At 44.1% G+C, this 26,513-nt stretch overlaps 1 protein-coding gene across 2 annotated transcripts; it reads right to left on the bottom strand.

The window, feature by feature from the left end:
• Nucleotides 1–1,105: 1,105 nt before the first annotated feature.
• Nucleotides 1,106–22,440, bottom strand: SARS1 (seryl-tRNA synthetase 1). Of its 2 annotated transcripts, XM_072754440.1 has the most exons (12): nt 22,179–22,416; nt 18,843–18,980; nt 14,871–14,941; nt 11,495–11,572; nt 9,725–9,883; nt 8,608–8,751; nt 7,707–7,862; nt 4,012–4,233; nt 3,319–3,448; nt 2,893–3,050; nt 2,080–2,209; nt 1,106–1,492 (listed from the first exon to the last, which is right to left on the bottom strand). In XM_072754440.1, the coding sequence occupies exons 3-12, from the start codon at nt 14,874–14,876 to the stop codon at nt 1,335–1,337; spliced, it is 1,341 nt and encodes a 446-aa protein (XP_072610541.1). In that variant the 5' UTR covers nt 14,877–14,941; nt 18,843–18,980; nt 22,179–22,416; the 3' UTR covers nt 1,106–1,334. The 2 variants fall into 2 exon arrangements, with proteins under 2 accessions (XP_072610541.1, XP_025852143.1); XM_025996358.2 differs by lacking the exon at nt 18,843–18,980 and having other exon boundaries at nt 22,179–22,440.
• Between the last annotated feature and the right edge of the window lie 4,073 nt (nt 22,441–26,513).

A 26,513-nucleotide genomic window follows, 5' to 3' on the forward strand; every position in this document is an offset into this window, starting at 1 on the left:
TTGTCATCCCAGAGCTGAGGGCAACAGGTTACAGTAGAGGCAGTATAGTTGAGCCTACCTGTGGTCATCCTTTCAGGTGGCCCAGGTTTGACAGGGCTTCCAGTAGCAAGATTAACAGGATCAGCCCCAAGTCCCCACTGAAGACCAAACACACAGCCACTTTCCTGGGTGCCAAGTTCTGACGGGCCTGGGGAAGTTGCTGCTTAAGGACTAAGGAAACAGAGATGAAATAAAGCTCCTAAGTGACAGGCTAGTTTGGAGCCCTGTCCTCATCTTCCAAAGAAACAAGCACTAAGCACTGCAGAGGAGACTCCTGGCTCCCACCTGGCCATGGTGTCTCATCTCCCTCACCTGCCTTGTAGCCTGTCTTCTGCATGACGGAAGAGGTATAATCATGTCACCACCCTCTCGTCTGGGACTGTCACAAAGATAAAAGAGATCAGCTATAGGAAGTATTTTTGGCTCCTAGAAGAGAAGCACAATACTAACATAAGGTGTTATTAAAGGAAAGTGTTTGTAGATTGCAGATGAAAGGCAGCAAGTAAACACAGAGCCTAACCATCAGCCTCCCCAGGGAAAGGGTGAACTGGCCATTAGGGCAACAGGGGCAGTGCCAGAGAAGGGAGAAAATATTCTTCCTCCCTCCCCTTTGCCCCGCTGCCTTGGTCTCCCACTTGGGGATGACTGGGCAAGAGAAGCAGCTGTTAATAAGGCCCCAACCTGTGCTCCTGAATCTGGGGTCCCACAGCTTCCTCCCCTTCCCACAGAGCCTTTCCTAGGGAATGGAAGCATTAGGTAGGAGGCTTTTTATGTCAGCTCTGGCCTCTAAGCTTGGACTACCTAACTGCTTTTATGCAGTGGCGATTTTCCAGAGGAGGGTCTGGTCCTTCTCCTGCAAGCCTGTGTGTCTAAGACTCAAAGTTTTCATTCTCTTAAGCTTTTCCTAAATCTACCCCTGCCTTCACCTACCTTCTCAAAGGCTGTCTGACTTGCTAAATGGAATAGCCTTCTTTAGAAGGAAAAGCAGAAGTGAATGTGGTTCCAGGGAGAACTGTCAGAGACAGGGTTTGAGCCCTGGGCAGAAGACCGTGGAAGAGTCCTAGCCTTCCTTAGAGATGCTTTATTACATGGTTTCATCAGTCATCAGAGAATGGATCCTATGCCCATGCAAGGAGACAGGAACATCACGTTGTACATGGCAGACTGTTCCCCTTTTAGCAATGCAGTCAGATGGGGTGGGTGATGAGTGGGTGCTTGGCTTCCCTGCCCGTGGGCAGGCTCTGAGATCCGAGTGGACAGAAATGAAAGCCTGACAAACTGGGAGGAAGGAATGTTCAGGAATCAGTGACCTCCATGTTCTGCAGCCGGCTTTCTAGGGGGACGTCTCTTGATGCCCCTTTCTTTTTGCTGCCCTCATGCTGCTTCTTCTGCTTCTTTGATGGCTCCTGGTCAATGGGTGCAGGCTTTACAAAGGGAATCAGTTCTTGGAGACCTGGAGGGAGAGAGCCAACTAAATAATCTATCGTTTCTCAGGAGTCAAAGCCCAAAGACTTCTGGGGAGAGTTCCATGAGACGATGATCCCTATGAACAAAAGGGCATCCATGATGGGAACTGGTTTCATTAATTCTTTTCTTCCACAGTCTGAATCTTAGCTGCACTGAAACAGGATGTCATACCTCTAGTAGCTACTTTCTCAACTTTGCCCCTGTAATGGCCAGCAGCAGAAGACAGGCAAAGTTTTGGGGACTGTTTCTTTTCTTTTTTTTTTAAGATTTTATTTATTTATTCATGAGAGACAGAGAGACAGAGAGAGAGAGAGAGCGCGCGCAAGAGAGAGAGACAGAGACATAGGCAGAGGGAGAATCAGGCTTCATGCAGGAAGCCCGATGTGGGACTCAATCCCAGAGTCCTGGGATTACGCCTTGAGCCAAAGGCAGACGCTCAACCACTGAGCCACCCAAGCGTCCCTGGGGACTGTTTCTGAACAAAAAAAGTTTATATATTCTGAAAGGGGGCTCGATATTTAGAGGATTATGAAGACAGAAGAAGAGGAAGATGGGCTGGACAGGGAATTTTACCTGGTGGCATGAACTCCTTTAATTTCTCAGGCACGACGATGCCCTTCTCTGTCTGGTAGTTCTCCAGGATGGCGCAGATGGTGCGAGTGGTGGCGCACATTGTAGCATTGAGCATATGGACAAACTCCACCTGCAAAGACAGGGTCCCCAGGAGGAGCATGGAACTCAATCTGGTCTCACTCATGACCAGGAACCAACCACTCAGCCAGACTCCCCCAACTGTAACTATCCAAATCCAAAGCATTATTGATCTTTCTCTAGACTGACATTCTGTTTAGTATTTATTGCCTATTATACAATTCCAGGAAGATTCCTTATACCTCCATGAGAAACTAGTAATAAGTCCTAGCAAACGGAGGAGAGTTGGGCCCTTTGAGGGCAGGAGAAAACTTCCATGGTGGCCTCTCCTTTTAACCCCTTTCAAGTCCCTGACTGGGAATAGATTAGGGCCTGAAAACTGGGTTTGAAGAGATAAACTTACAAACCCAGACCTTCTTGGGTGAGAGAGAAGATAGGGCCTTCAACTTGTCTTCTGTAGAAAATGGGGATTATTCTTTATCTGGAGTCAGAGAAAACAAAGCCTCAAAGAGAAGAGCTAGAATTACCTTGTAGAATAGAGCTAGATTCAGGTTTCTAACTAAAAGGACTCAGTCCTGATGCAGTAGAAGTCATTTTCAGATTCCTTTTTTGGTCTGGACTGAGAAGTTCAGATTTTCCCATGATGCTGGGACATAATGTTCTCTAAGGACTGAGAAATAAGATGGACCTGTTCTACATGAGGCCCTATTTCCCATCTCCCGAGGGGTCACCTACCTTGTCCATCATCTTCTTGGTTTGCCCATATCGGATTCGGAGCCGGCGAGCCTGATAGTCTGTGCAGTTAGAACAGGACACTAACTCACGGAAGGCTCCTGAGCCGGGAAACCAGGCCTCCAGGTCAAGCTTCTTACTGGCAGCGTGATTCAAAGAACCTGTAAGGAAAAACCCCTAGAATTCATGAAGGAGGGATGGTATTTCAGAAGACTGACCTTTAGCAAACCTGAGGAATTCTTTAATTCTCATCCTATCCCCAGGAATGAAATCATGCCCAGATATTCTTATCACCAAATACTCCCAAGTGGCAAGAGTGTGATATTTTAATTAATGTGAACAATTAATTGGATTTGCAAGCTATTTCTTTGTGTGGCAGCTCACCTGGTGAGGGTAGTGTTCGTGGGACAAGGGAAAGGGAGTGGATACCTGAGACAATATTCACAATGTGGTAAGGGATCCCCAAAGACTGGTAGAAGTCTTCTGCGGTAGTAATCATCTCTTCGAACATCTCCCATGACTTGTTGTCATGTGGTGATGAGTAGACAAACTGTTCAATCTGCAGAGAGGGACCCAAGGAGACCGTGACAATGGGATGGGGCGAATAAACTAAAGGGCTGAAATGGGAGATAGCCTTGCAGTGAAGACCTATTCCTACACCACTGGGAGTCAGGCAAGGCTGCCCCCCCCCACCCCCCCGAGATTGGTGCTGGACACGGCTGCAAGAACAAAGCTCCACGGAGTTCCTACCACATACATGCCAGGTCCTATTCTAAGTACTTTATCCCACCAACTAGCTGAATCCTCACAGTGGGCCTAATGAGGCGGGAGCTATCATCCTCCTCTTTTTGTACAGGAGGAAACTGAGTGCGGAGAGGTTAAGTAACTTGTTCAAGGTCACACAGCTAAGCGGCAGAACTGCCACTGGGACTCAGGCAGCCTGATTCCAGAGTTGTGCTCACAGCCATTCTAGCATGTGCTTCTCAGGTAGAAACAGAGGTAGGCGGCGAGAGGGAAGACAGAAACCAGAGTGGGTCTGAGCAACACAGAGCCTGCCTCTCCTCTAACCACCTAGGAGAGACTGAGAAGGGTCCTACTCCCCACCCCGACCTGACCACTCACCTTCTCAAACTGATGGACTCGAAAGATGCCGCGGGTGTCTCGGCCATGGGAGCCCACCTCCTGGCGAAAGCAAGTGGACAGACCGGCATACTTGATTGGCAAATCCTCCGGCCGGAGCCACTCGTCCCGGTGTAGAGCAGCAATGGGCTGCTCTGAGGTGGCAATCAAGTATTTCTCGTCATAAGAATTGTCATCAGACTTTTCACTGCCTTTGCCAATCACCTGTAGGAGGAGGGACCTCTACTAGTTAAGAGTGAGGGATGAGGACCTCAGCCAGAGCAAGAAACCTCAGGGAAGATTCCAGTGATGAGATGGGAAGAATTTCCTTTAATCTCTGCCTAGAAGCGAGCAGGGGATGCTAAAAAGACAGAGGGAACGAGTCACTCCAAAAATGGGATCCCTACTAGGGATTAGAGAAATGCAAATTAATAGGAGATAAAATACTCATAATAATAGTTTTTTTACTTATCTAATAAATGAAGCATTTATAAATAATGTACAGTGGCCAATGATGGCAGTGCAATTAAACCTGAGCTGGTAGCAGTATAAATGAATCCATTCGGGATGCCTGAGTGGCTCAGTGGTTGAGTGTCTGCCTTGGGCTCAGGGCGTGATCCCAGAGTCCTGGGATTGAGTCCCATATTGGGCTTCCTATGGGGAGCCTGCTTCTCCCTCTGCCTATGTCTCTGCCCCTCTCTTTCTCTCTCTCTCTGTGTCTCTCATGAATAAATAAATAAAACCTTTAAAAAAAATTAATCCACTCAACAAATGTTTGTTAGGCATTTATTAAATGCCAAGTTTGCCAATGCTGGGCAAAAGAAGATAGTCTCTGCTTTCTTGGTGCTTATGAGTTAGTCTAGGGTTACACTCCTTGAAGAATCACTTTGGTGTTCAGCTAAAGAAAGTAACACAGAAGAAAAAAAGGTATAAACAGGACAAAATTCACTGTAACATTACTTACTGATGGCAAAAAACGAAGTCCCCTAAATATTTCAACAAGGGAAGAGTCGACTATCCTACATCCATTTTTTTTTTTTTTTTATGTTTTAGCTAGGTTTTTTTATTTAAAAAAAAAAAAAAAGATACCAAATTTAAATGGACTCTTCAGAGTTAAGGTTTAGAACCAGAGCTTTCTAAGAGGTCACCCGAGGTGAGGCAGAGAACTGTGCTTCCCCTGGCGGGGGCCAGCTAACAAACACTTCTAGACCAGGCCTGGGTGTCTGCTCACAACAGAAGGGGCCCAGGTGATCACTGCCCCACTGGGCCCAGCACGCATACCTGAGGACTCAAAACTCACTACTGATTGAACATCCTGTGAAGGTTCTCCAGGCCACGGACGTCAAGGAGAGAGGGGCACCTTGAAGCACCTGAGCCCTCCCTGCTGACGCCCCTTCCCTGGCTCTGTGGTTGAAACGAGTACACCTGTTTTACCTGAGTCTGGAGGAATCAAATGCCCAGCCCAATGACGTGACCTTACACTGCACTGCGAAGCGGTAGCTTCTAGTAACTGCTCTTCTGCCCCCGCTTACTCTTTGAAATCTGCCATTAAAGAGAGATGCCGGGCACAAAACGTTTAGCTGTAAGCAATTTGTTGGTCAGAGGCCAGGATCTGAGCCAAGGCCATTTAAAAAATGTTGGTTATGAAGACTGTGAGCCAAGGCCATTTAAAAAATGTTGGTTATGAAGACTGTGAGGTAACACTGAAAAATGCTTCTGATATAATGCTGAGGCAATTTATACACATTGTGAGGGAAATATGAGAAAATGATATATATATGAAAAAAGCCCCCAAAGGGATATTAAAAATGACAACTATGAGATAATGGAAAAGAAGATGATTTCCCCCCATCATTTCCAAATTTTGTCATGTGGTATTATTTTAATTTTTAAAAAAGGAGGGTAGAGGGGCACCTGGGTGGCTCAGTGCTTGAGTGTCTGCCTTCAGCTCAGGGCGTGATCCCAGAGTCCTGGGATCGAGCCCCAGTTGGGTTCCCTGCATGGAGCCTGCCTCTCCCTCTGCCTCTTCTCCTCCTCCCTATCTGCCTTTCTCTGTGTCTCTCATGAATAAATAAATACAATAATAAAAAAAAAAAAAAAGAAGGGAGGAAACTTCCTCTGGGTCAGCATTTGGGGACCTAGAAGACTATGTTGCTACTTGACTGGGGGAATTTAGCCACTAGCCACATTTCAAGTGCTTAACAGCCACATATGGCTGGTGCTGTCAACTAGACAGTATATACAGAACATTCCCATTACTGGGAATGTAGTAGAGAGTTCTACTGGACAGCACTGCTCCAGAGAAGTCACAAGCTGAGATTATTAGGCAAGAAGTGCCAGCCCAAACTCTCACTATGGGGACCTGTGATTCTTCCCATATATGGATCCAAGAAGTATCTGGAGAAGAGATGGAAAATGCAGGAAACATAGGAGGTACCTACTACCTAGTGTCTCTCTCATAATCCTCCATGTAAGTTTCTCTCTGATGTTCCCTGCAGGGCATCTTTCTAAAGCTCTGTAAGTGATTATCCAGTCTTGGGGTTGAAATGAGGAAAACAAGAAAAGAAGGCAGATTTTGGCCGATACATGAACACATTCCCTTCTTCACTAAAAGAAAAGGAAAAGACTCTTGGGTGGCTCAGTCAGTTAAGTGTCTGACTCTTGATTTTGGCTCTGATCATGATCTCAGGGTCATGGGATCCAACCCTGCATTGGGCTCCATGCTCAATACAGAGTCTGCTTGAAATTCTCTCTCCCCTGCTGGCCCTCCCATCATGCTTTCTTGCTTGCTATAAATGAATGAATGAATGAATGAAATCTTATAGAAAGAAAGGGAAGAAGAGAGGGAGAATACCAAGGTTAGACTAATGCTCAGGGTTTACAGAGCATTTTGCTTCCCACTGCATCTTAAATGAAAACATAACTAGAACTCATCAATAGGACTCCTTGGGAAGAAGTTCTATTAAAGGTGAGTCAGGTGAGCCCAAGAGCATTGTCTAACTCCTGCCAATAAGAGCCAAGTCACTCCCTTCTGACAGAATGGTCTTGAAGGAGAGAGACAAGTGAAGAGTGGACTATGCTATTGAGGGGCAGCCATTAGCAGAGACACTAGAAATTCTGAGTGCTAGGTATAGACTGGGGGCGCCACAGCTGGTGTTGGAACCAGCTCGTCAGAATGACCTGACTCTCAACGTGAATCCTCTGGCTCTCCCTAAGATGGTCTGTGGCTGAGAAAGAGCCACAAACTGGAAGCCACATCCATCCCAAGGAAAATATGTCTCGCTGTCTAGAAGCTTCCAGTTTGGGGATAGGAGGAGGAGGATAGGGGAAGATCAGCCACTTCTATAATAGTCTTCCATCCAAGCACTCAAAACGTATGCTTCTTTTCAAAGCCCCTGGTGTTAAAGTATGCTCAATTTAGGTAAGTCATGTAGATTATCTGGGAAAGTCAAAACAGGCTCTATGTCTACATTGTCCAGTATGGTAGCCACTAGCCTTATGTGGCTATTTGAGTCAGAATTAATAAAAATAAAAATTTTACTTCCTCAGTTGTACTAGCTATATTTTAAGTGCTTGGCAGCCATGATACAGAGTATTTCCATCACGGCAGGAAGTTCTACTGGGCAGCACTGCTCTGTGTCCTTTAAGTTAAACTTCATAACTTAAGTCAGTCTGCTGTGTTGCCCCAGGCTACTCACCTTATAAAGTTCTTCGTCAAACTGGCTGAGCTGTGCCACTTCCTGCATGACCTCCTTCCTCATGAAAAAGGGGGTATAAATAGGAGTGTAGCCCCGACTCCCCAAGGTGCGAAGGGCGTACTGGATGAGCGCCTGTTCTAGGAACACCAGGACACCCTAAAGGAGCAGAGACAAGCACTGTGATTGGGTTCTGTTGCCATCGTGTTCATCTGCTAGAATTTACACTCAGAGGCAACTGGGGATATGCAGGAGGCCAGCAAAGACTGTGAACCCCAACACCTGACTCAAGAGAGTCTTTCTTAATACTAATGTCCAGCGCATCATCCAGGCACACTGTAAGGAAAAGCAAAGTGAAGAAAAAAGGATTATGTGCCCAGGCTGCGTGGGAGAGCTTTCTTGCACTAGTTCTTAAAACACTGGGTTTGTGTCTATGTTAGAGCATACTTATGTATACGTATATATGTACAGTATCTCCAAAATTATTTTCCCATGCCTTTCTGGAAGTCTCCTCTGAATTCATTTGCCCCTTGTCCCAACTGATCTGGGTTTGCTGCCTCTGCCTACCTGTGCTCACAGCTCTCACACCACAGCACTCATCACAGTGGGTCCTGATTCTTTGTTACTTGTCTGACTGTCCAATTACACTAAGGCAGACTGTTCTGATTCAGTCAGGACAACATATATTCATTATGGAGGGTCATGTAGTGGCTCTTGTTCTAGGGAATCCTGAGCAGCACTATCCTGGCTAAGAGAAGTGCACCTAACTGCCAGTATGTTTGCAGTAGAAAGGCCGAAAACAAGTGGCGGATTTGTAGGCCTTTTTAAATAGGTTATGTTTTCCACAGATATTTTTTTTAGTTCTTTCTTTATAATCCCATCGCCACAGGTTCCTGACTCTTACCTTCAGGAAGTAACCTCGACTTCCAGCCACCACGGCCCCTTTTTCACCTTCAAAGCCATCTACCATCACCACCAGGTCCACATGAGAGTACTTCTTCCTGACTGTACAATCACCCCAGATTCTCTCTACTTTGTTGTCGGCATCCTAAGGAAACAAGACCAGGAGAGAAAGATGCATGATCCCTGAATTCCACAACCTCAGTTTTCCAAACCCCATTCCAAGAACAACCTAGAGCTTTGCAGAACTACTGGTTAACTCAAACACCAGGTTTTGGTCATTGCGTATACAGACTAAGGAAGGGCATTTGCTAGAGCATTTGTGCTCAAAAGAGAAATAATAATTAACAAATTCTTAGTAGCGATTCTAGCCATGGAACTGAAATCATGAATTTCTAAGAGATCTGTTGTATTCTCACTTTTTTTTTTTTACCCTTTTAAATGACTCCCTGAAAATCTTGCAACAGGACGACCCCCACCCCCATCAGCATTGCCTGGGGTACAGAAGAGAATGTAGATTTTTTTTTTCCAGGCTCTCATTGGTCCTGGGGCTGTATGAGGGCGGGCTCAGGGCCCTGACCTCCCGAGTCTCCCACCCTAGCTTGCAATAAGTTTAATGCTCGTTCACCAGGGAATGAATGAAAGAGGCACAGATGGGCCCAGCCATGGCTGGGGTGTCAGGGAACAAAGGCAGGGCTCAGAGCAGCTTTGTGCCGGGGAAGCTCCCACTCAGCAGGAAACTTTTATCATGCAGATTTCCCTTCAACCTGCAGCTTCTCAGCAGGGTGTGGGTGAGGGGTGAGGTTGGTTTAGCAGATCCCTCCCACAGGACTCACTGCTACCACGGGCAACACGCAGTGGAGGACAGCAGCCGGATTTAGACGAGATTTCTGTGCCAGGAGTCTCCTCCTACCTGCAGTCCCTGCTACTTCCCAATCAGGCAACAATCTGACTTTCAATTCTCAATTGGTGGGCAGAGCGAATATACAAAGAGCCTGCTTCTGACACAAGGCCTATTATACAGAGTGCCAGCATTTCCCTGTCCTCCTCCCACCCTGCCCCCTCCGCAACAGAGAGGAGCACCGGCTAGGCAGCAGCCTGCTGTGGCACTCCACACCTACCTCATCATTGCTGATGGGCACTGAGGGATGCAGAAGGTTCCCGATCTCTCGGAGGTTCTCAAACCGCTCTGCTTCCAGCTTTATCCGCTCAGCATCACATTTTAGGATGGCTTCATCGATGAGGAGTCGGACTTTTTTGATTTGTGAGACTTTCAGGTTCTGTAGATGAACAGGCCAGGACTCAAGCAACAGCAGGCCGAGGACAGAGTAGGAATAAGATTCTGTTGTCCTAACCTTGTTGTGCTCTAATGACAACCCTTGTGATAGCATTTTTCAAATCAGCAATGAAGGCTTTCAAAGAACTGAGATTTCACACACACATACACCAGTACACAGTTTTGCCCTTACAAATGCATTGGCATTTTCTTTTGGGGTACCTAAGGCAATTCTGGCCATTCTTTTCATTCCTACATATCTCAGGGGTTTTAACCCTGTAGCTCTCTTAAGAGTTCTTTCCCTTAACTTGTACTTTTTGATTTCCTGATTAAACCAATTTAGCACTCTTATGTACTACATTTAATTGTTCCCTAGGAAGATTATAAATTTATTAGGATTAAGAGACCCTGTCTTAAGCTATTTTGGATTCCTTCCTTTTTTGTTTTTTAAAGTTTCATCCAGTTTCATTCTTTTTTTTTTTTAATTTTTATTTATTTATGATAGTCACAGAGAGAGAGAGAGAGAGAGAGAGAGAGAGAGAGAGGCAGAGACACAGGCAGAGGGAGAAGCAGGCTCCATGCACCGGGAGCCTGACGTGGGATTCGATCCCGGGTCTCCAGGATCGTGCCCTGGGCCAAAGGCAGGCGCTAAACCGCTGCGCCACCCAGGGATCCCCCCCCCCTTTTTTTTTTTTTAAAGATTTTATTTATTCACAGAGACAGAGAGAGAGAGAGAGGGAGGCAGAGACACAGGCAGAGGGAGAAGCAGGCACCATACAGAGAGCCTGATGTGGGACTCGATCCCGGGTCTCCAGGATCACGCCCTGGGCTGCAGGCGGCGCTAAACCGCTGTACCACTGGGGCTGCTCTTGGCTTCCTTCCTGCAAGTGTTTCAAACTATGATTTCCTGGGGACAGGAGAGCCCTTAGCAAGTGGGGCTGGAGAGCAACAGCACCCCCAACTCAGCCCTTCAGGCACAGCAACTTTGTTTTTGTGTATTTATGCTCTCACTGTGCTTTTGTGTTACAGGTTTTAAGAATGGGTTTGGTGACTAAAAAACTTGAAAATTATTTTTTATAGGTTCACTGTTGTGAATACTGAATTATAGTAAATTGAAAAATTCCTTGACTTTGTGAAAACAGATTTCTATAAATCAAACATAGCTTGGCTCCTTTTTTCTTTTTTTTTTTTTTTTTTTAAATTTTATTTTATTTATTATGATAGGCACACAGTGAGAGAGAGAGAGGCAGAGACACAGGCAGAGGGAGAAGCAGGCTCCATGCACCGGGAACCCGACGTGGGATTCGATACCCTGTCTCCAGGATCGCGCCCTGGGCCAAAGGCAGGCGCCAAACCGCTGCACCACCCAGGGATCCCCCTTTTTTCTTTTCTTCCTACTTTTGACTTTTCCACTCCATCTGTCCCCGGCTACTCGATCTAATAAATACTCAAGTATGGAGTCCAACGAGGGCGGAGGGGGACATTTCCTCACTGCACACATTCAAGGATGCCACAATGCTGTGTGGCGCTGAGTGTCAGCACTCACTTGTCTAGGAACAGAATTACAATGAAAGAACAGAAATCCAGCCTAGAAAAGGGAAGGATAATAACTTACAGCTAAAGTGTCTGCAGTGAGGTCATCGAGATTTAATGCATCTTCTGGAATGGACTCATCTCCCACTGGCTCTTTTTTCTGCAAGGGGAAACAAAACAATACTACTAAATAAAAGAAAATTTCTGACATAGTTTTATAAGTACACCCCAGATTAATATATAAACAAACCACAGAACTTGCCATATATCTGAAGGCTACAACACGTGAGAGAAAAAAATTAGTAAATTGGAAGCAAGAAAGTTTCGAGTCCTTATCCTGCCACTTTCTAGCTTTTTTGATCCTGGACAGATCAATTAATCCAGCAAGGTCAGAAAGCTGACATCAATAGGAACGTAAGAAGAATGACTGCCCTGGACATAGAGTAGTTATGGGCACCAAGAATGTGTGAAAAGGTTCACACTACTGTCCAGCTCTGGGGCAAGTGCCTGGGTGTGAATTTATGAAACCCTGTCCACACACTAAGAACAATTCCAGCACTGAGGCTAACAGGAAAAAATGGATAGGATAATAGAATATTAGGACGCTAAGGAAAACAAAAATTTTGAGGAAAAAAGTCACAATCTGGAACTAAGTTTAGAGCAATCAATGCAACTTGGCAAAACCATAGAACATACCCAGGGCTAGATTTTCTCCTCTCTGGTTTCTCTTCTCCTTCTTTATGATATTTTGTCAAATCATTTCCAATCCTTGCCCAGAGCCGTGAAGAAGATAATTTTAAGAGTCAGATTCTTCCCAAATTAAAAGGAATTAAAGAAAATTATCAAAGGCTATAATAACAAGATATGTAAGACCTCAGCAAAACTTGCATAAAAACAAGTTGAGGAAGTTCAGGGTCTGCTTTGCTAGACTAAATCACGTGCAATGTCCTAAAGATTTTTTTTTTTAATTCCATACATTTAACAATAGGCAATTACATTTATACAACCTCATATACCACTGCACAAAGCTGAGTCTTATAAAGAACTAAATCTTCTGAGGGTAAAGCATAGAAATTCTTTAGATTTATTATACAATCTCATATACTAAAGTGAGAAGTCAGGATGCTAACCATAACAAACTTACATCCTTCAGTGACTCAAGCAAAATCATCTTTAAAAATTGCAAAAGTCTGAAAATCTCAGAATGAGTCTTGTTAAGAATAAGCAGAGACAACTGAGGTTGAAATAAATGGCCTACATCTCAAGATTTTCCATTTAGTAACCAAGAGAGCTGAGGCCCCTCTGTTATCTGATAATCCCTCAGGGCAGCAAATTCAAGTTCCTGAGTTCAAGTTCTGACTCTACAACTAATTTATGTGATTTTAGGCAAGACCCTTAATTTCCTAAGCCTATTCTCTTGCCCTTTTAATAAGGTTGACAAATGTACTGTCCACATTCCAGGTTTGCAGCAAAGATCAAAACCACTAAAATAGGGCAGCCTGGGTGGCTCAGTGGTTTAGCACTCCTTCAGCCCAGGGTGTGATCCTGGAGACCTGGGATTGAGTCCCACGTCGGCTCCCTGCATGGAGTCTGCTTCTCCCTCTGCCTGTGTCTCTGCCTCTCTCTCTCTCTCTCTCTCTGTGTCTCTCATGAATAAATAAATAAATAAAATCTTTAAAAAAACAAAACAAAACTACCGAAATGAGATGCAAGCAGAAGAGTTTTTAATACTTTCAAGTGCTATACAAATGAAAGCACTGCTAAAACCATTCTAGTTAAATATTTTATTTATTATGACAGACACAGAAAGAGAGAGCCCCTAAATGCCCCTAAAACCATTCTAATGCATAGTAAGGGAGTAACTTAGTAGACAGTAAGTTAACACTGGTTGTGGAGCTACAATGAAGGGATCTAAGAACGCTATTGCAAATGAAAACACTCCCATCTTCTTGCTAGGAAAATGCTAGGCTGGCACTATCTGTATATGTGCTCCAAAGAATATACAGGCAGGAGTGCATGCTGGAATTAACATAATTATGGGGACTTTGACATGCAAATATTAAGCATCTTGAGTCCCAAAGGAAGAAAACTGTATGATTGTTGGTATCAATTTCCACAGCCAATCACAAGCTGAAAGTGTAACAAAATACCGTTAAAGAGAAGGATTCAGACTATCTGTGAAGTGTAAGGTACTAGAATCCGGAGGGAGTCTTTCTATTATACTCTTTACTGGTTCAGGTTCCAAAATTTTATGATTTTGTGGTTTAGTTTAGAGGTTTACAACTTAAAAATGAGACACGTTTGAGGGAGCAGTTAATATGTTTTTTTAAAAAAATGACTAAGGGGCTAAGAGGATGTTTTTGAAGAAAGATTAAAAGCATAAACTATTCTGGATACCAAAGCAAGGCCAAACTAAAACTTAATATTCTTTAAGCACAGGAAGGATTTTTTGGATGAAGGCCAGAAACTACTTGCCCTCCGCTGTTACTTGCAATTGCAGAATAACTACAATGTTCTAGGCATTGTGCCAGGTTCTCCACATTTAAAAATTTTTGTTCTCACAATTCTGTTCTATGGGTGACTGTTAGTATTGTCATTTCACAGATGAGAAAACTGAAGCTCAGAGGTTAACTTGCCTAAAGTCACACAGCCAACAATCCAGGATTTGGACTCCTTATATGTGCTCTTTCCATTAAAGAGCACGACTACAGTGAGACAGAAATCTCAAGTCCGCCCTAAGAAAACCTTTCTGGCACTGTAGATTACGCTTAAGGAATAATTGGATAAGAAAAAAAAAAGGAATAACTGAATAAGATTACTGGTGGAATTTATATTTATTATAAAAACAAAACAGGCAACGAATGAGCAATGTGGCAAGAATCTTACCTGGCTACATACAGACTCTGTGCCCCCCAAACTTACATGTTGAAACCTAATCCCCAATGTGCTGGCGATTGGAGGTGGGGTCTTTCAGAGGAGATGAAGTCATGAGGATAGAGCCTTCATAAATGGTATTAGTGCCCTTATAAGAGACTCCAGAGAGCTCCCTTCTACCACGTAAGGACACAATGAGAAGGCAGCTGTCTATGAACCAGGCAGGAAGTGGGTCTTCACTAACACGAAATCTGTCAGCGCCTTGATTTCGGACTTCTCAGTCTTCTGAACGGTGAGAAATAAACTGCTCTTGTTTATAAGCCGCCCAGTCTATGGTATTCTGTTACAGCAACCCCAAGGCACTAAGACTTATCCGAAGACAGAAGATGGACTCCCCGATCCCTGAAAGTACTTCTTAGTTCCCTTGCCCACTACCTTTCTTTTTAAAGATCTTCCCCTTTGGGAAGAATTCAGTGTCTCACAGAATTAGTTACACACTAGGTCAGAAACTATGTGAGTATTAACTAAGAGTAAGATGAAATACCTCTGCTCAAGCTCTCAAGGCTGTTACCTAGTTCTCTTACCTTCATTTTCTCTCCAATTGTCTTGCTGCATAGGTTCTTCAGCTTGTTCAAGTTGTCTGCCCGAAATCTGCCTAAAGAATAAACAATCCAAGAATATATCAAAGATACGCACATAATTAAGAACACCACCCGTTCCCCCATCACAGCTCGACAGAGCTAAAGGATCTCATGAAGTTGTGAAATCTTACAGCTTTAGAGTCCCAAATTTAGTTGGCAAATATTGGTGACAATGGGGTTCCCCCAGCATTTGGTGACAAGGGAAATTACCTTCTGGGACTGAATTTGGGAAGTATCATAACCTGGATGATGCCACAGTTGAGTAACACATCTGAGAAACCTGGGAAAAACTCAAGTAACTGTAACCTGCTCAATCATCTTAAAATCCATTAACAAAACTGTGTGGTAAGCACTGGAACCTGGAGAGAGAGCAGGCCTGTTTCTAGTCCCATGAACTTGGTGGCTGCATCTCTCTGCCAGAAATGGTTAATGTTACTCCCTTTGCTCGACAGAAATCTCACCCACTATCCTGGAGAATAATAAGTTTCTTATGCTTTAGTTTCTTTGGGGGAAGACGGCGCACTAATCAGCCTACATGGGTATTCTGGCCCAAACTAATATGTTGGTATTTTGGTTCATTAACCTAAGTCTAATTAGCAAAAGTAGAACCTCTTGAATCCAAGCTTGAGCACCAACATGGTAAACAGCAAGTTTTTGACAGGTGTAATTGATAGAAATGAGACAGCTCCTAGGCAGCTGTTTTTCAAGGTTTTGCCAAACTTGAACTAAACCTTAGTACAAAATCATCTACTTTCTCATTACACTGATTAGAGAGATGGGAACAGAAGCATAGTCACCAGGGCCTGGAGAGGAGAAGGGAGAGAGAATGGACTCCAAAGGGACAGTAAGCGGGATCTCTGTGATGATGGAACAGTCCTGTCTTGAATGTGACAGTGCTTACACAAATCTACACATGGGATAAAGTTGCATAGAACTATACACACACACACACACACACACACACACACACACACACACAGGAGTGCATGTGAAACTGGTGAAATCTGAATAAGGTCTGTGAATTGTAGCAATGTCAATTTCTTGGCTTTGATACTGTACCAGTTGTGTTAGACATCATCTGGTGGGAGAAACTGAGTGAAGGGTACACTGGACCTCCTTGTACTATTTTTGCAACTTCCTGTGAATCTATAACTATTTTGAAATTACAAGTTTTTAAAAAATTTATTTAGTCCCTTCTATTTGCAAGGTCTCGTGTTAAGGGCTGGGAATAAAAAAGAAAACATCATGCTAGGTGCTGAAAAGAAAACAATTAAAAAATAATATAACTGCTATTTCAATCAATGAATATAGCATATTCCTTCATTATCTTTAATTTCTTTCAGCAATGTTTTACAGTTTTCAGTGTAGGCACCTTGAATGTCATTTACTAAATGTATTCTAGTCATCAGATTCTTTTTGTTATTTGTATGTAGAAATATCATTGATTCTGTATATTGTATACAGTGACCTTGCTAAATTTAAGTAGTTCAGTTCTGCATAAACAATCAAGTCATCTGCAAATAATGACAGCTTTACTTCTGTACCAATCATTTTTTTTTTTACTAAGGTATAACTAATATACAACATTGTATTAGTTTCAGGTGTACAACATGATTTGATATTTGTATACAAGGCGAAATGATCACCACAGTAAATCTAGTTACCATCTGTCATCACACTCTACTCCAATCTTTTTTTTTTTAAGTAGGCTCCACACCCAAAATGGGGCTCGAACTCACAACCCTGAGATTAAGTGTCACATGCTCTACTGACTGAGCCGCCAGGAGCCCCTCCTTTTTTTTGCCTTATATCATACTGTCTAGAACCTCCAGCACAATGTAAATCAGAAGTGGTGGTAACAGATATACTTGTCTTGTTCCCAACTCAGGGGGAAAGCATTCAATATTCATCATTAAGAATGTTAGCTATAGATTTTTTGATAAATATCTATTATCAAGAGATTAAGGTAGTTCCCTTCCATTCCTAGCTTCCTACATTTTATCATGAGCAATTGGAGCAACATGGGAAAAAAATGAACTTCATCCCTATCTCACATCATATACCAAAATCAATGTGGAATGAATCATCCACCTAAATGTGATAGGCAAAGTAATAAAACTTCTAGAAAATATATTGGAAAATCTCTTCAGGAACTTGAGAATGAAAAGATTTCCTAAACAAACATAGGCAGCAAAAACTACAAAGAAGAGAGCAATAAGTTAGACTTCATTAAAATTAATGAACTCTTTAAATAATTAAAGAGAACTAATTAATTAATTAACTCTTTAAAAAGATTCAGACTCTTTTTTTTTTAAAAAAGATTTATTTATGATAGACATAGAGAGAGAGAGAGAGAGGCAGAGACACAGGAGGGAGAAGCAGGCCCATGCCAGGAGCCTGACGTGGGACTCGATCCCGCGACTCCAGGATCACATCCTGGGCCAAAGGCAGACGCTGAACCGCTGAGCCACCCAGGGATCCCAAGTCAGACTCTTTTTAAAAAAATATTTATTTATTTTAGAAAGAGAGAGAAAGAGAGCATGAGTGGGAGGAGGGGCAGAGGGAGAAGGAGAGAAATCTCAAGCAGACTCTCCACTGAGCTCAGAGCCCACCATGGGGCTTGATCCCAGGACCCCGGGATCATGACCTGAGCTGAAATCAAGAGTCAGATACTTGGGATCCCTGGGTGGTGCAGCGGTTTAGCGCCTGCCTTTGGCCCAGGGTGCAATCCTGGAGACCCGGGATCGAGTCCCACGTTGGGCTCCTGGTGCATGGAGCCTGCTTCTCCCTCTCCCTGTGTCTCTGCCTCTCTCTCTCTCTCTGTGTGTGATTATCATAAATTAAAAAAAAAAAAAAAGAGAGTCAGGTACTTAACCGACTGAGCCACCCAGGCACCCCTAAAATTAATCATTTTTGTTCATTAAAAGACTGAAAGAGTAAGAAGCAAGTCACAGACTGGGAGAAAATATGTGCAATATAAATATCTGACAAGGTCTTATATCCAGAAGGGATAAAGAATACCTACAAATAAATAAGAAAAAGACAGGTAATCAAATAAAAACTGGTCAACATTCTTGAACAGACACTTCTCAAAATAGGCTATCCAAATACTAACAGGGATATGAACAGGTGCTCAATACCTTTAATCACCAGGATAATGCAAATTAAAACCACAAAGAGATACCACTACATATCCACCAGAATGGCTAAAATTGAATAGACTGCCAATATTTAGGATAAGCCTGTAGAAAAACTAGAACTCTTATTTTGCTGGTGAGAGTGTTGATTGCCATTAACTACTTTGGGTAACTATCTGGTAATACCTATTAAATCTAAACATGTATCTATCTACTTTATGATCCAGCAACTCCACCCATATATACCTAACAGAAATGAGTGCCTGCATATACCAAGACACACAAAGCAGTATTCATAGCACTTTATTCATAATACCCTCAAATTGGTAACAATCTGAATGTCCATCAATAGAATTGATTGGTATATTTACATAATGGATAATTGGTATATTTACATAATGGAGTACTACACAGCAATGAAAATGAACCAGCCACGAAGCCACATGAAGATAGAATAATTTTATAGACATAATTCTGAGGGAAAGAATCCACATACAAAAACATATGCTACATAAGTCCATTTACATTAAGTTTAACACCAAGCAAAATTAATTTATGGTGATAGATGGCAGAACACTGTTATTTTTGGAAGGGGCATGAGAGAGCATGCTGGGGTGTTATAAATGTCTTCTTTGATCTTGACCTGGGTGGTGGTGAGATACATATACAGCTTTATAAAACCCATTAAGCTGCACATGAAAATCTGCACATTTTACTAAGTACATCTCCATAAAAAATAAGTTTAAAAAGGTTGTATCTAAAAGCAGTATAGGGGCACCTGGTGGCTCAGTTGGTTAAGCATCTGCCTTCGGCTCAGGTCATGATCCCACATCAGGCTCCCTGCTCAGGGGGGGAACTGCTTCTCTTCCCTCTGCCACTCCCCCTGCTTGTATTCTCGCTCGTGCTCTCTCTCTCTCTGTCAAATAAATAAATAAATAATCTTTAAAAAAAGTAGTATAAATGTCACAACAAGATATATAATATGTGGAGAACACTCAATAAATGAGGTAGTGCTATGGGAGCAGAGTTAATTTGACGAGCAGGCTGATGGGAATGGGGGCAGCAGCCTGATAAGGAATATCCAAGAAGAGGCAACAATCAGGGACATGTGAAAGAGCAAACATGTAACATAACAAGTCTAGAACAAAGAGTGGAGGACAAATGTGGGAGAGTGACAGAAGGTGAGGCTAAGAAGACATGCAGGGCTTTGTAAACTGTCTTAACTAATTTGTATTTTTATGCTTTAGGGCTACACTGTCTGATATGGTAGCCACTAGGTAGGAGGCTATTGAGCATTTGAAACATGGCAAACCCAAACTAAGATATAATGTACATGTATACATCAGATTTTAAAGACTTGTAAAAAAGAAAAAGAATGTAAAGTATCTACATTTTTATACTGACCACATACTAGACATATAATTTTTTATATAATGGGATAGTATAACATCTTACTAAAATGAATTTTTCCCTTTTCAATTGCCTACCAGGAAATTTACAATTACATGTATGGCTCACATTATATTTCTATTAGACAGCACTGCTTTTCTATTTTTTTAAGATTTTATTTATTTGAGAGAGAGAGCACACACCAGGAAGGGGAGGGGGAGAGGGAGAAGCAGACAAGCAGACACCCCACTGAGCAGGGAGCCCAACTCAGGACTCGATCCCAGGACACTGGGATCATGACTTGACCTAAAGTCAGAAGTCAGACACTTAACCAACTGAGCCACCCAGAGGCTCTCAGACAGCACTGCTTTAAGGTAAGAATATCAACTGCAAGACTTAAACCTGTAAAATGATTAGATTTGTATTCCAAAAAAAAAAAAAAAAAATCACATGTCCTGGATATGGCCTTGCGCTAGATGAGATCTTGGTAAAACTGAAGGCAGTGAAAAAGTGCTCGAAATGAGGACCCGGCTTAAGGAGTGTGCAATAAGGCAGTAAAGAAAATTTTCATTCACAATAGCACAGGCTAGATAGAATTCCTGTAACTACCAGATTTCAAGATACACTGAAATCTAGCAGCTTTGTAAATAGTTGAGACAAATGCTTATTATATGCCCAAATGTGCCCTTACTATACTACTCTGAACTAAAAAGAAGAATCACAGTTTGAATCCTTGGAGTTAGAAGAGTTGTGGTAAACTTCAACGTGATACTACGACTCCAAGTTATATGAGACGTCTGTGTTCCACACAGAGCCCTAGTGGCACCTTGCATGTCTATAGGTAGACAAACAGGTATACGTGTGAAGCCTGCTCTGTCCTGTCAGGGAACATATGAGTTTTTTTTTTTCTTTTTATTTTTAAGATTTTATTTATTTATTCATGAGAGACATAGAGACAGAGAGAGGCAGAAACACAGGCAGAGGGAGAAGCAGGCTCCATGCAGGGAGCCTGACGTGGGACTCGATCCTGGGTCTCCAGGATCACACCCTAGGCCGAAGGCGGCACTAAACCGCTGAGCCACCCAGGCTGCCCAACATATGCGGCTCTGCGTTACACGTCCTTGTTGCAGCCAATGACAGAAGAACCTTGATATAAGATAAGATCTGTCAATGTCCAACAGGGGCAGCCAAGGACTTGGGAAAAAAATCATTAATTCCTTTTGGCTGCAAAGAGAATATTGGGAAGGGACATTAGGTAGAAAAGAATCAAATCAACAAATGTGTTGAAAAGAAACTACATCTGTTTTTCATACAGAAGGCCAAAGTGCCCTCAGTACAGAAGATACTCTTGAATTCACTAAACCTTTGTCAAGCCCTTACCAAGCACCAGGTAGATACTGGGATGTTATTTATACACCCCCTGTATGTGTACGTATACCCTTGCTATTGGGACATACAGGTGAATAAAACACAAACCTGTCCCCAAAGAACTCCTCCTCTCACCACAAATCCACTCATTAAGCAAGCAACAAAACTTCCTGTGGACGTGTACATCATACACAAGAGACTAACACATTCAAAGTCATTTAACAGCTGTACACAAAATCTGACTTCCAATTCAGTAAAAGTGTCCAGTCTGGTTTTTTTTCCTTCCTTTAATTTAATTCCATTGCAACTCAAAAATTCAGATTGAGATTTAGGTGGTGGGATCTCATGGTCAAACAAATAACACATCTGAATGATTGAGACTACAGAATCAGCAGACAACAGAAGTTAAACAAATACCCTCTATCCACTCAATACTCTGATAAATTTAGGAAAACCAATTTTCCTAATAAAACTGCACCGCACTCTTGGACAGGGAGGGCCTTTGCAGCGTGCTGTCATAAAACCTGGCTCCCAGTTGCTTACAGACCTATTGCATCAGACAAAAAAATGAATCACGTGTGCTTGACAGCTTCCGGCCAGTCAGTGACTACCCCGGGTCAACTCAGGCAGAAGCTGAACGCAGGCGGTTCTGTGGTTTTATTTAGCTTCATGAAAGATGCCCGGATCAGTCCCAGGTTCTAGACCAACTCTGATAACGTCTTTTCAGGAAAACTTGCACAAATCACAATTAAACGGGATCCATGGTTACAAGGTTGTTCTCGCCCACCGCACTCCTCTCCCCGTATCTAGTCTCCTACGGAAAAGGCCTCCATCCATTCGTAAAGGTACGCCTGCAGGTCATGGGGATGACCTTCCCCAAAGCTCCCGGTTTCAGCCAGGGGCGGCTTCCGAAGTCCCCAAATACTTGCAATGTGGGTGGACCGAACTATTAGGCGGCAGATGGGAGTCGGTGTCAGGCTGGAGCCTTCGGTCCTATCAGATTAGAGGCGGACCGCTCGGGGGCCTCGCTGAAGACAGGAAGGGACGGAAGGGGCCCAGAGGGGAGTGTTAGGAGCCCCCCCCACCCCCCCTTCTTCTGGCTACTCGGGCGGCCCTGGCCGGACGGCCCCGGTGCGCACGCGCCCCGCTCCTCCGCGACACCGCAGCCCCGCGCGGGCGCGCCAGGAGTGAAGAGGTGGGACGGCCGGGCCGCACGCCGCCCTCTAGGGCCCAGCGAGGGCCTGGGCGTCACCGCCGCCGGGGAGGGCGCGGGGGAGGCCGCCGGGGAGGGCTGGGAGCGGTCGGGAGAGGCAGCGGGGACTGGCGCCCGGGCTACCCCGCGCTTCCCGGTACTTACAGCGTCGCCACTCGCCGTCCGCCCTCACCAGCTGGTCCACGAGCCCCGGGTCCTTGAAGCGCTTCTCCTGCGTCTCTCGGATGAGGGCTGGGTCGCCTCCTTTATCCACCCGAAACAAATCCAGATCCAGCACCATGTTTCCTTGCCGCAGCCAACGCTGAGGGACGTGAAGAGCGGAGCCCGGCACCGGCGGCCGCCGCACTGCGCCGGCGCTGACTTGCCCTCCGCGCGCAGGCGCGGCCCGAGCGGCCCGAGCGCGCGGGCGCCCCCTCTCGGCCCGAAGCAGCGGCGCGGGGCGGCCCGCGGGGCCCGGGTGCGCGCGGCCCGCCGGTCGGCTGGGCCTTGTCCCGGGCTCGTGCGTCCTCCCCAGGGCCGCGCTCTGTGCGATCTCAGACTGTCCGGTAAAAGCGAGTGCCTGTCAGCATGGTCTCTGGCTTGGAAGCTAGAGCTTCCGATGGATGCCAGTCTTTGTCTTAACAGACGCGGTTCCTAAGGCTAGGCACTGTCCTTGAACCTCTGTTCCCTTCTCCATCTTCTGTGGACAAGAATGACTATGTGCCTTAGTCCCTGGGTTACCTCAATTCGAGATTCCTGCTCTCCTGCCTTACAGCTAGAATACCTTTCTTAGCCTAATGATTGAGCAAATCAGATCGTCCTATTACCAACCTTTAGGATCGCAGGATTGGAAAAGTGAGATTGAAATATTTTAGAGAGAGACATGAGATTTTTCCAAGGGTCTAGCAGATTTGAAGGCAGTATGAGGTATGGAAGTCACATCTAGGGTCTATTTAAAACTCCTTGAACAAAGATTTTACCATATTTTCATTTTATAATGTTTAGGGCTTTACAGTGGAATATTATGGTTGCATTTTGGAGCCAAGGTTATCAAAAAGTACTGCTGATAAGATTATTTGGAGGATTAGGGAATAGATGATCTGTCCACCCTATCCTTCTAATTTACAGACTTTAGAGCCCCACCCCTAGTGCCCCACAGCTAGCTGTGCTAAGACCTTCTTGACCTTACAGCACTTGCATGGGTTCCTGTGATGAGGATATGGCAATGCTATCCCTGCTCCACAACAAGGAGTTACCAAGCCAACTTATACGTAGTAGGGCGCTAAGGACAGTGGTAGAAGCTGACAGGTAGAGCACTGTAGGGAGGCTTGGGAAAGGGGGTTGTCTGGGTTTGCCTCCCTAGGTTCACTTTGCTTGGGATGCTAGATTTAAAACCAGTGGAAAGGACAGCTGCGGTCTCTGAAGAAAACATGCAAGAAAACTGTCTTCATAGTGTAGGGTTCCCCAAAATCTTCTGAGGGCAAGGTCTGATAGGGGCTGACTGCTTCCATGTCAATGAAGGCACTGCCAAAGTGTGTAGTTTGCTAAGTTTCAGGACAGTGATGGGTGTTCCTGAGGCTACACTGGGGCCCAGGCCTAGGAGAGGAGGTTCACTGGGCCAATCCTATAAGGAGGTCGTCAGTATAATTGGAAGGATGACCTTAAAATTCTGGCCACTCCAAACTTTCTTAGGAATCAGGATGCCTGGGTGGCTCAGCACTTGGGGGTCTGCCTTCAGCTCAGGGCCAGGATGGGATTGAGTCCCACATCGGGCTCCCTGCATGGAGCCTGCTTCACCCTCTGTCTATGCCTCTGCCTCTCTGTGTCTCTCATAAATTAAAAAGAAAAAAAAAATTCCTTAGGAATTTTTGCCATTGGTCCGATCATTATATTATAGCCATCTTCTTTTAAAATGCTCATGTTACCTGATTAACAAATTAGCATAATAGCATACTTCATTCATCAGCTTAAAAATCATAGGATTTTTTAGAGCTGGAGGTGAATGTTAGCTAACTACTAGACCAATAATTCTTTTATTTTTTTAGACCAATAATTCTTAATCTTTTCATCACCTTGTCCCTCATGTTTTAAAATGTTTGTCTAACAAACATATTACAAAATTCATTTTCCTTTCTTACTAATCAGATAGTAATTAGAATTTCTGATCTACAGAAAATAAAGTATTACTACACAATGTTACTTTTTGCTAACACAAAAGCAAATCAACATAATACTTTAGTGATGGAGTGATGATTTGAAACCCTACCACTTTTGGATGTGTGGTTTCTATTAGGTTTTATTATTGAGAATAGCTATATGTGCTACATCTGAGGACTCGGGCTCGAAGGTTCAAGGAAAACAACTAGGCCAACCCCTTTATCTTCTGTACAAGAACACTGAGGCCCAGGGAAATTAAGCAATAGAGCCAAAACCTGAATACTGGTAAGACACTAAGATAGTCTCATGTTTGGGCTTGTCTGTTAGCATTCCGTAAGCAGAAAACAGAAGAGGCTTGAGGAACTTGCTAGAAAATGTGGCTTAATTGAACACCAATAAAAAAATAAATTTATTAAGAAAGAAAGAAAGAAAGAAAGAAAGAAAGAAAGAAAGAAAGAAAATGTGGCTTTTTCATAGGGCAGAGACTAGTTTTTGTATTTTTATTTCCACAGGACCTAGCATAGTGTCTTACACGTGATAGGTGCTTATTATATCCTTATTGGGTGAGTGGGTTGCAGGGAATAGGATGAGAGGTTAGAAGTTTGTTACAGGTTCAGGGAGTAGAGTCCTAGCTGAGATATTGCCTTGGGAGTCTGGGGTAGCTATTGGGCAGACTGAGGAGAATGAGTAGCTGTAGGGAGGGAGCAAGAAGTGAGGGAGCATCCAGCCACAGACGCCATCCTCAGGTTTTACTGGTGCACATGCTTGGCAGTGTAGGAGGGCTCTCCTAGGCCTTGTTTTATTTTTATTTTTTTATTTTTATTTTTGTATGTTTATCAGGTTGTGGGCTTTATTTTATTTATTTTATTTATTATTTATGATAGTCACACAGAGAGAGAGAGAGGCAGAGACATAGGCAGAGGGAGAAGCAGGCTCCATGCACTGGGAGCCCGACGTGGGACTTGATCCCGGGTCTCCAGGATCGCGCCCTGGGCCAAAGGCAGGCGCCAAACCACTGTGCCACCCAGGGATCCCTAGGCCTTGTTTTAGCACCTCTTTGCATTCCACTTTCTGTCTTGAGTCTAAGGGAGGATTTCTTAGTGTTGGACAAGCAAGCCCTATCCTCTCATTCCCAACTAGAAACCTTCAGTGGCTACCTGTTGCCCTTGGGAGAACATCTCAACACAGCTTGCAAAGCCTTCCATGATCAGCCCTCTATCAAATTCTCTAAAATGTTCCCCTTATCTCTTGGCATTCCCTCCTCACATTCCCCATGCTGAGCTACTTGTAGCTCTCCTTTCTTGTCTCTGAACCTATATACAAACTGCTTCTACCTGGAACTCCCCTTCCCTCCTCTGATTCTCCAAATGGGCTAATTCCTCCATCCTAGGGGAAGCTTTCTCTGATACACTATTCACCCCTCTCCCTGATTGGTGCAGCACCCCCCCCCCCCCCCGCCCGCCCACTAGGTTCCTACAGCCCAGTAGCATTTATCATACTAGTACAGAAGAAACTGACAACCCAACTTCCAGCTTGAGGCTGCCCACTCCCTTCTATCAGAGAGACACAATAACAAAAGAAGTTAATGTTGCTGTCCTTGGACAATGAAGGAGGAAACCAGCTAAAAATAACATGGGCAGGGAAAGCTGCCAGGATCTGGGGCGACTTTGATCCTTTCTTTCTGTTAGAATTGGAATGAAGTGTCCATTCTCCTACCACACTGTATGGTTTGGGGCATTACATTTTATGTGGGATTGTTAACTTCACTGATACGGAGTTAGTTCATATTCCAAATTCTCCTTGAATAGCTCTTACACTAGCCATGATTTTTTTTAAAGATTTTATTTATCTATTCATAAGAGACAGAGACCCAGGCAGAGGGAGAAGCAGGCTCCTCACAGGGAGCCCGATGCAGGACTCAATCCTAGGACCCCGAGATCACGACCTGAGCCAAAGGCAGATGCTCAACCACTGAGCCATCCAGGTGCCCCTAGCCATGAACTTTTATATATGCAGTCTTACATGAGTTTCTTTCTTTTTTTTTTTTTTTAAGATTTTATTTATTTATTCATGAGAGACACACAGAGAGAGAGGCAGAGAGAGAAGCAGGCTCCATGCAGGGAGCCCGATGTGGGACTTGATCCCAGGTCTCCAGGATCACTCCCTGGGCCAAAGGCAGGCGCTTAACCACTGAGCCACCCAGCCGTCCCTTACATGAGTTTCTTTGTCTCTTCAACAGGCATTGTAGCTCTGTGGTTTTCAATTAATTGTCTTCTTTAAGGTTTAGACCAAGACATTAGTATCTTCTTGCCTGTTCAGCTGACAGTGTATTTCACTTCTTTG

The sequence above is a fragment of the Vulpes vulpes genome, chromosome 3 (genome assembly GCF_048418805.1).
Source record: "Vulpes vulpes isolate BD-2025 chromosome 3, VulVul3, whole genome shotgun sequence".
Classification (NCBI taxonomy): Eukaryota; Metazoa; Chordata; class Mammalia; order Carnivora; family Canidae; genus Vulpes; species Vulpes vulpes.

Excerpts from the sequence above, each read along its gene's own strand:
- SARS1 (XM_025996358.2), bottom strand. The coding sequence starts at position 22,314 with ATGGTGCTGGATCTGGATTTGTTTCGGGTGGATAAAGGAGGCGACCCA. Across the intron at positions 14,942-22,178 it reads GGACGGCGAGTGGCGACGCT|GCAGATTTCGGGCAGACAAC; the intron begins GTAAGTACCGGG and ends TTTATTCTTTAG. Across the intron at positions 8,752-9,724 it reads TGCCCATCAGCAATGATGAG|GATGCCGACAACAAAGTAGA; the intron begins GTAGGTGTGGAG and ends TTGTTTCCTTAG.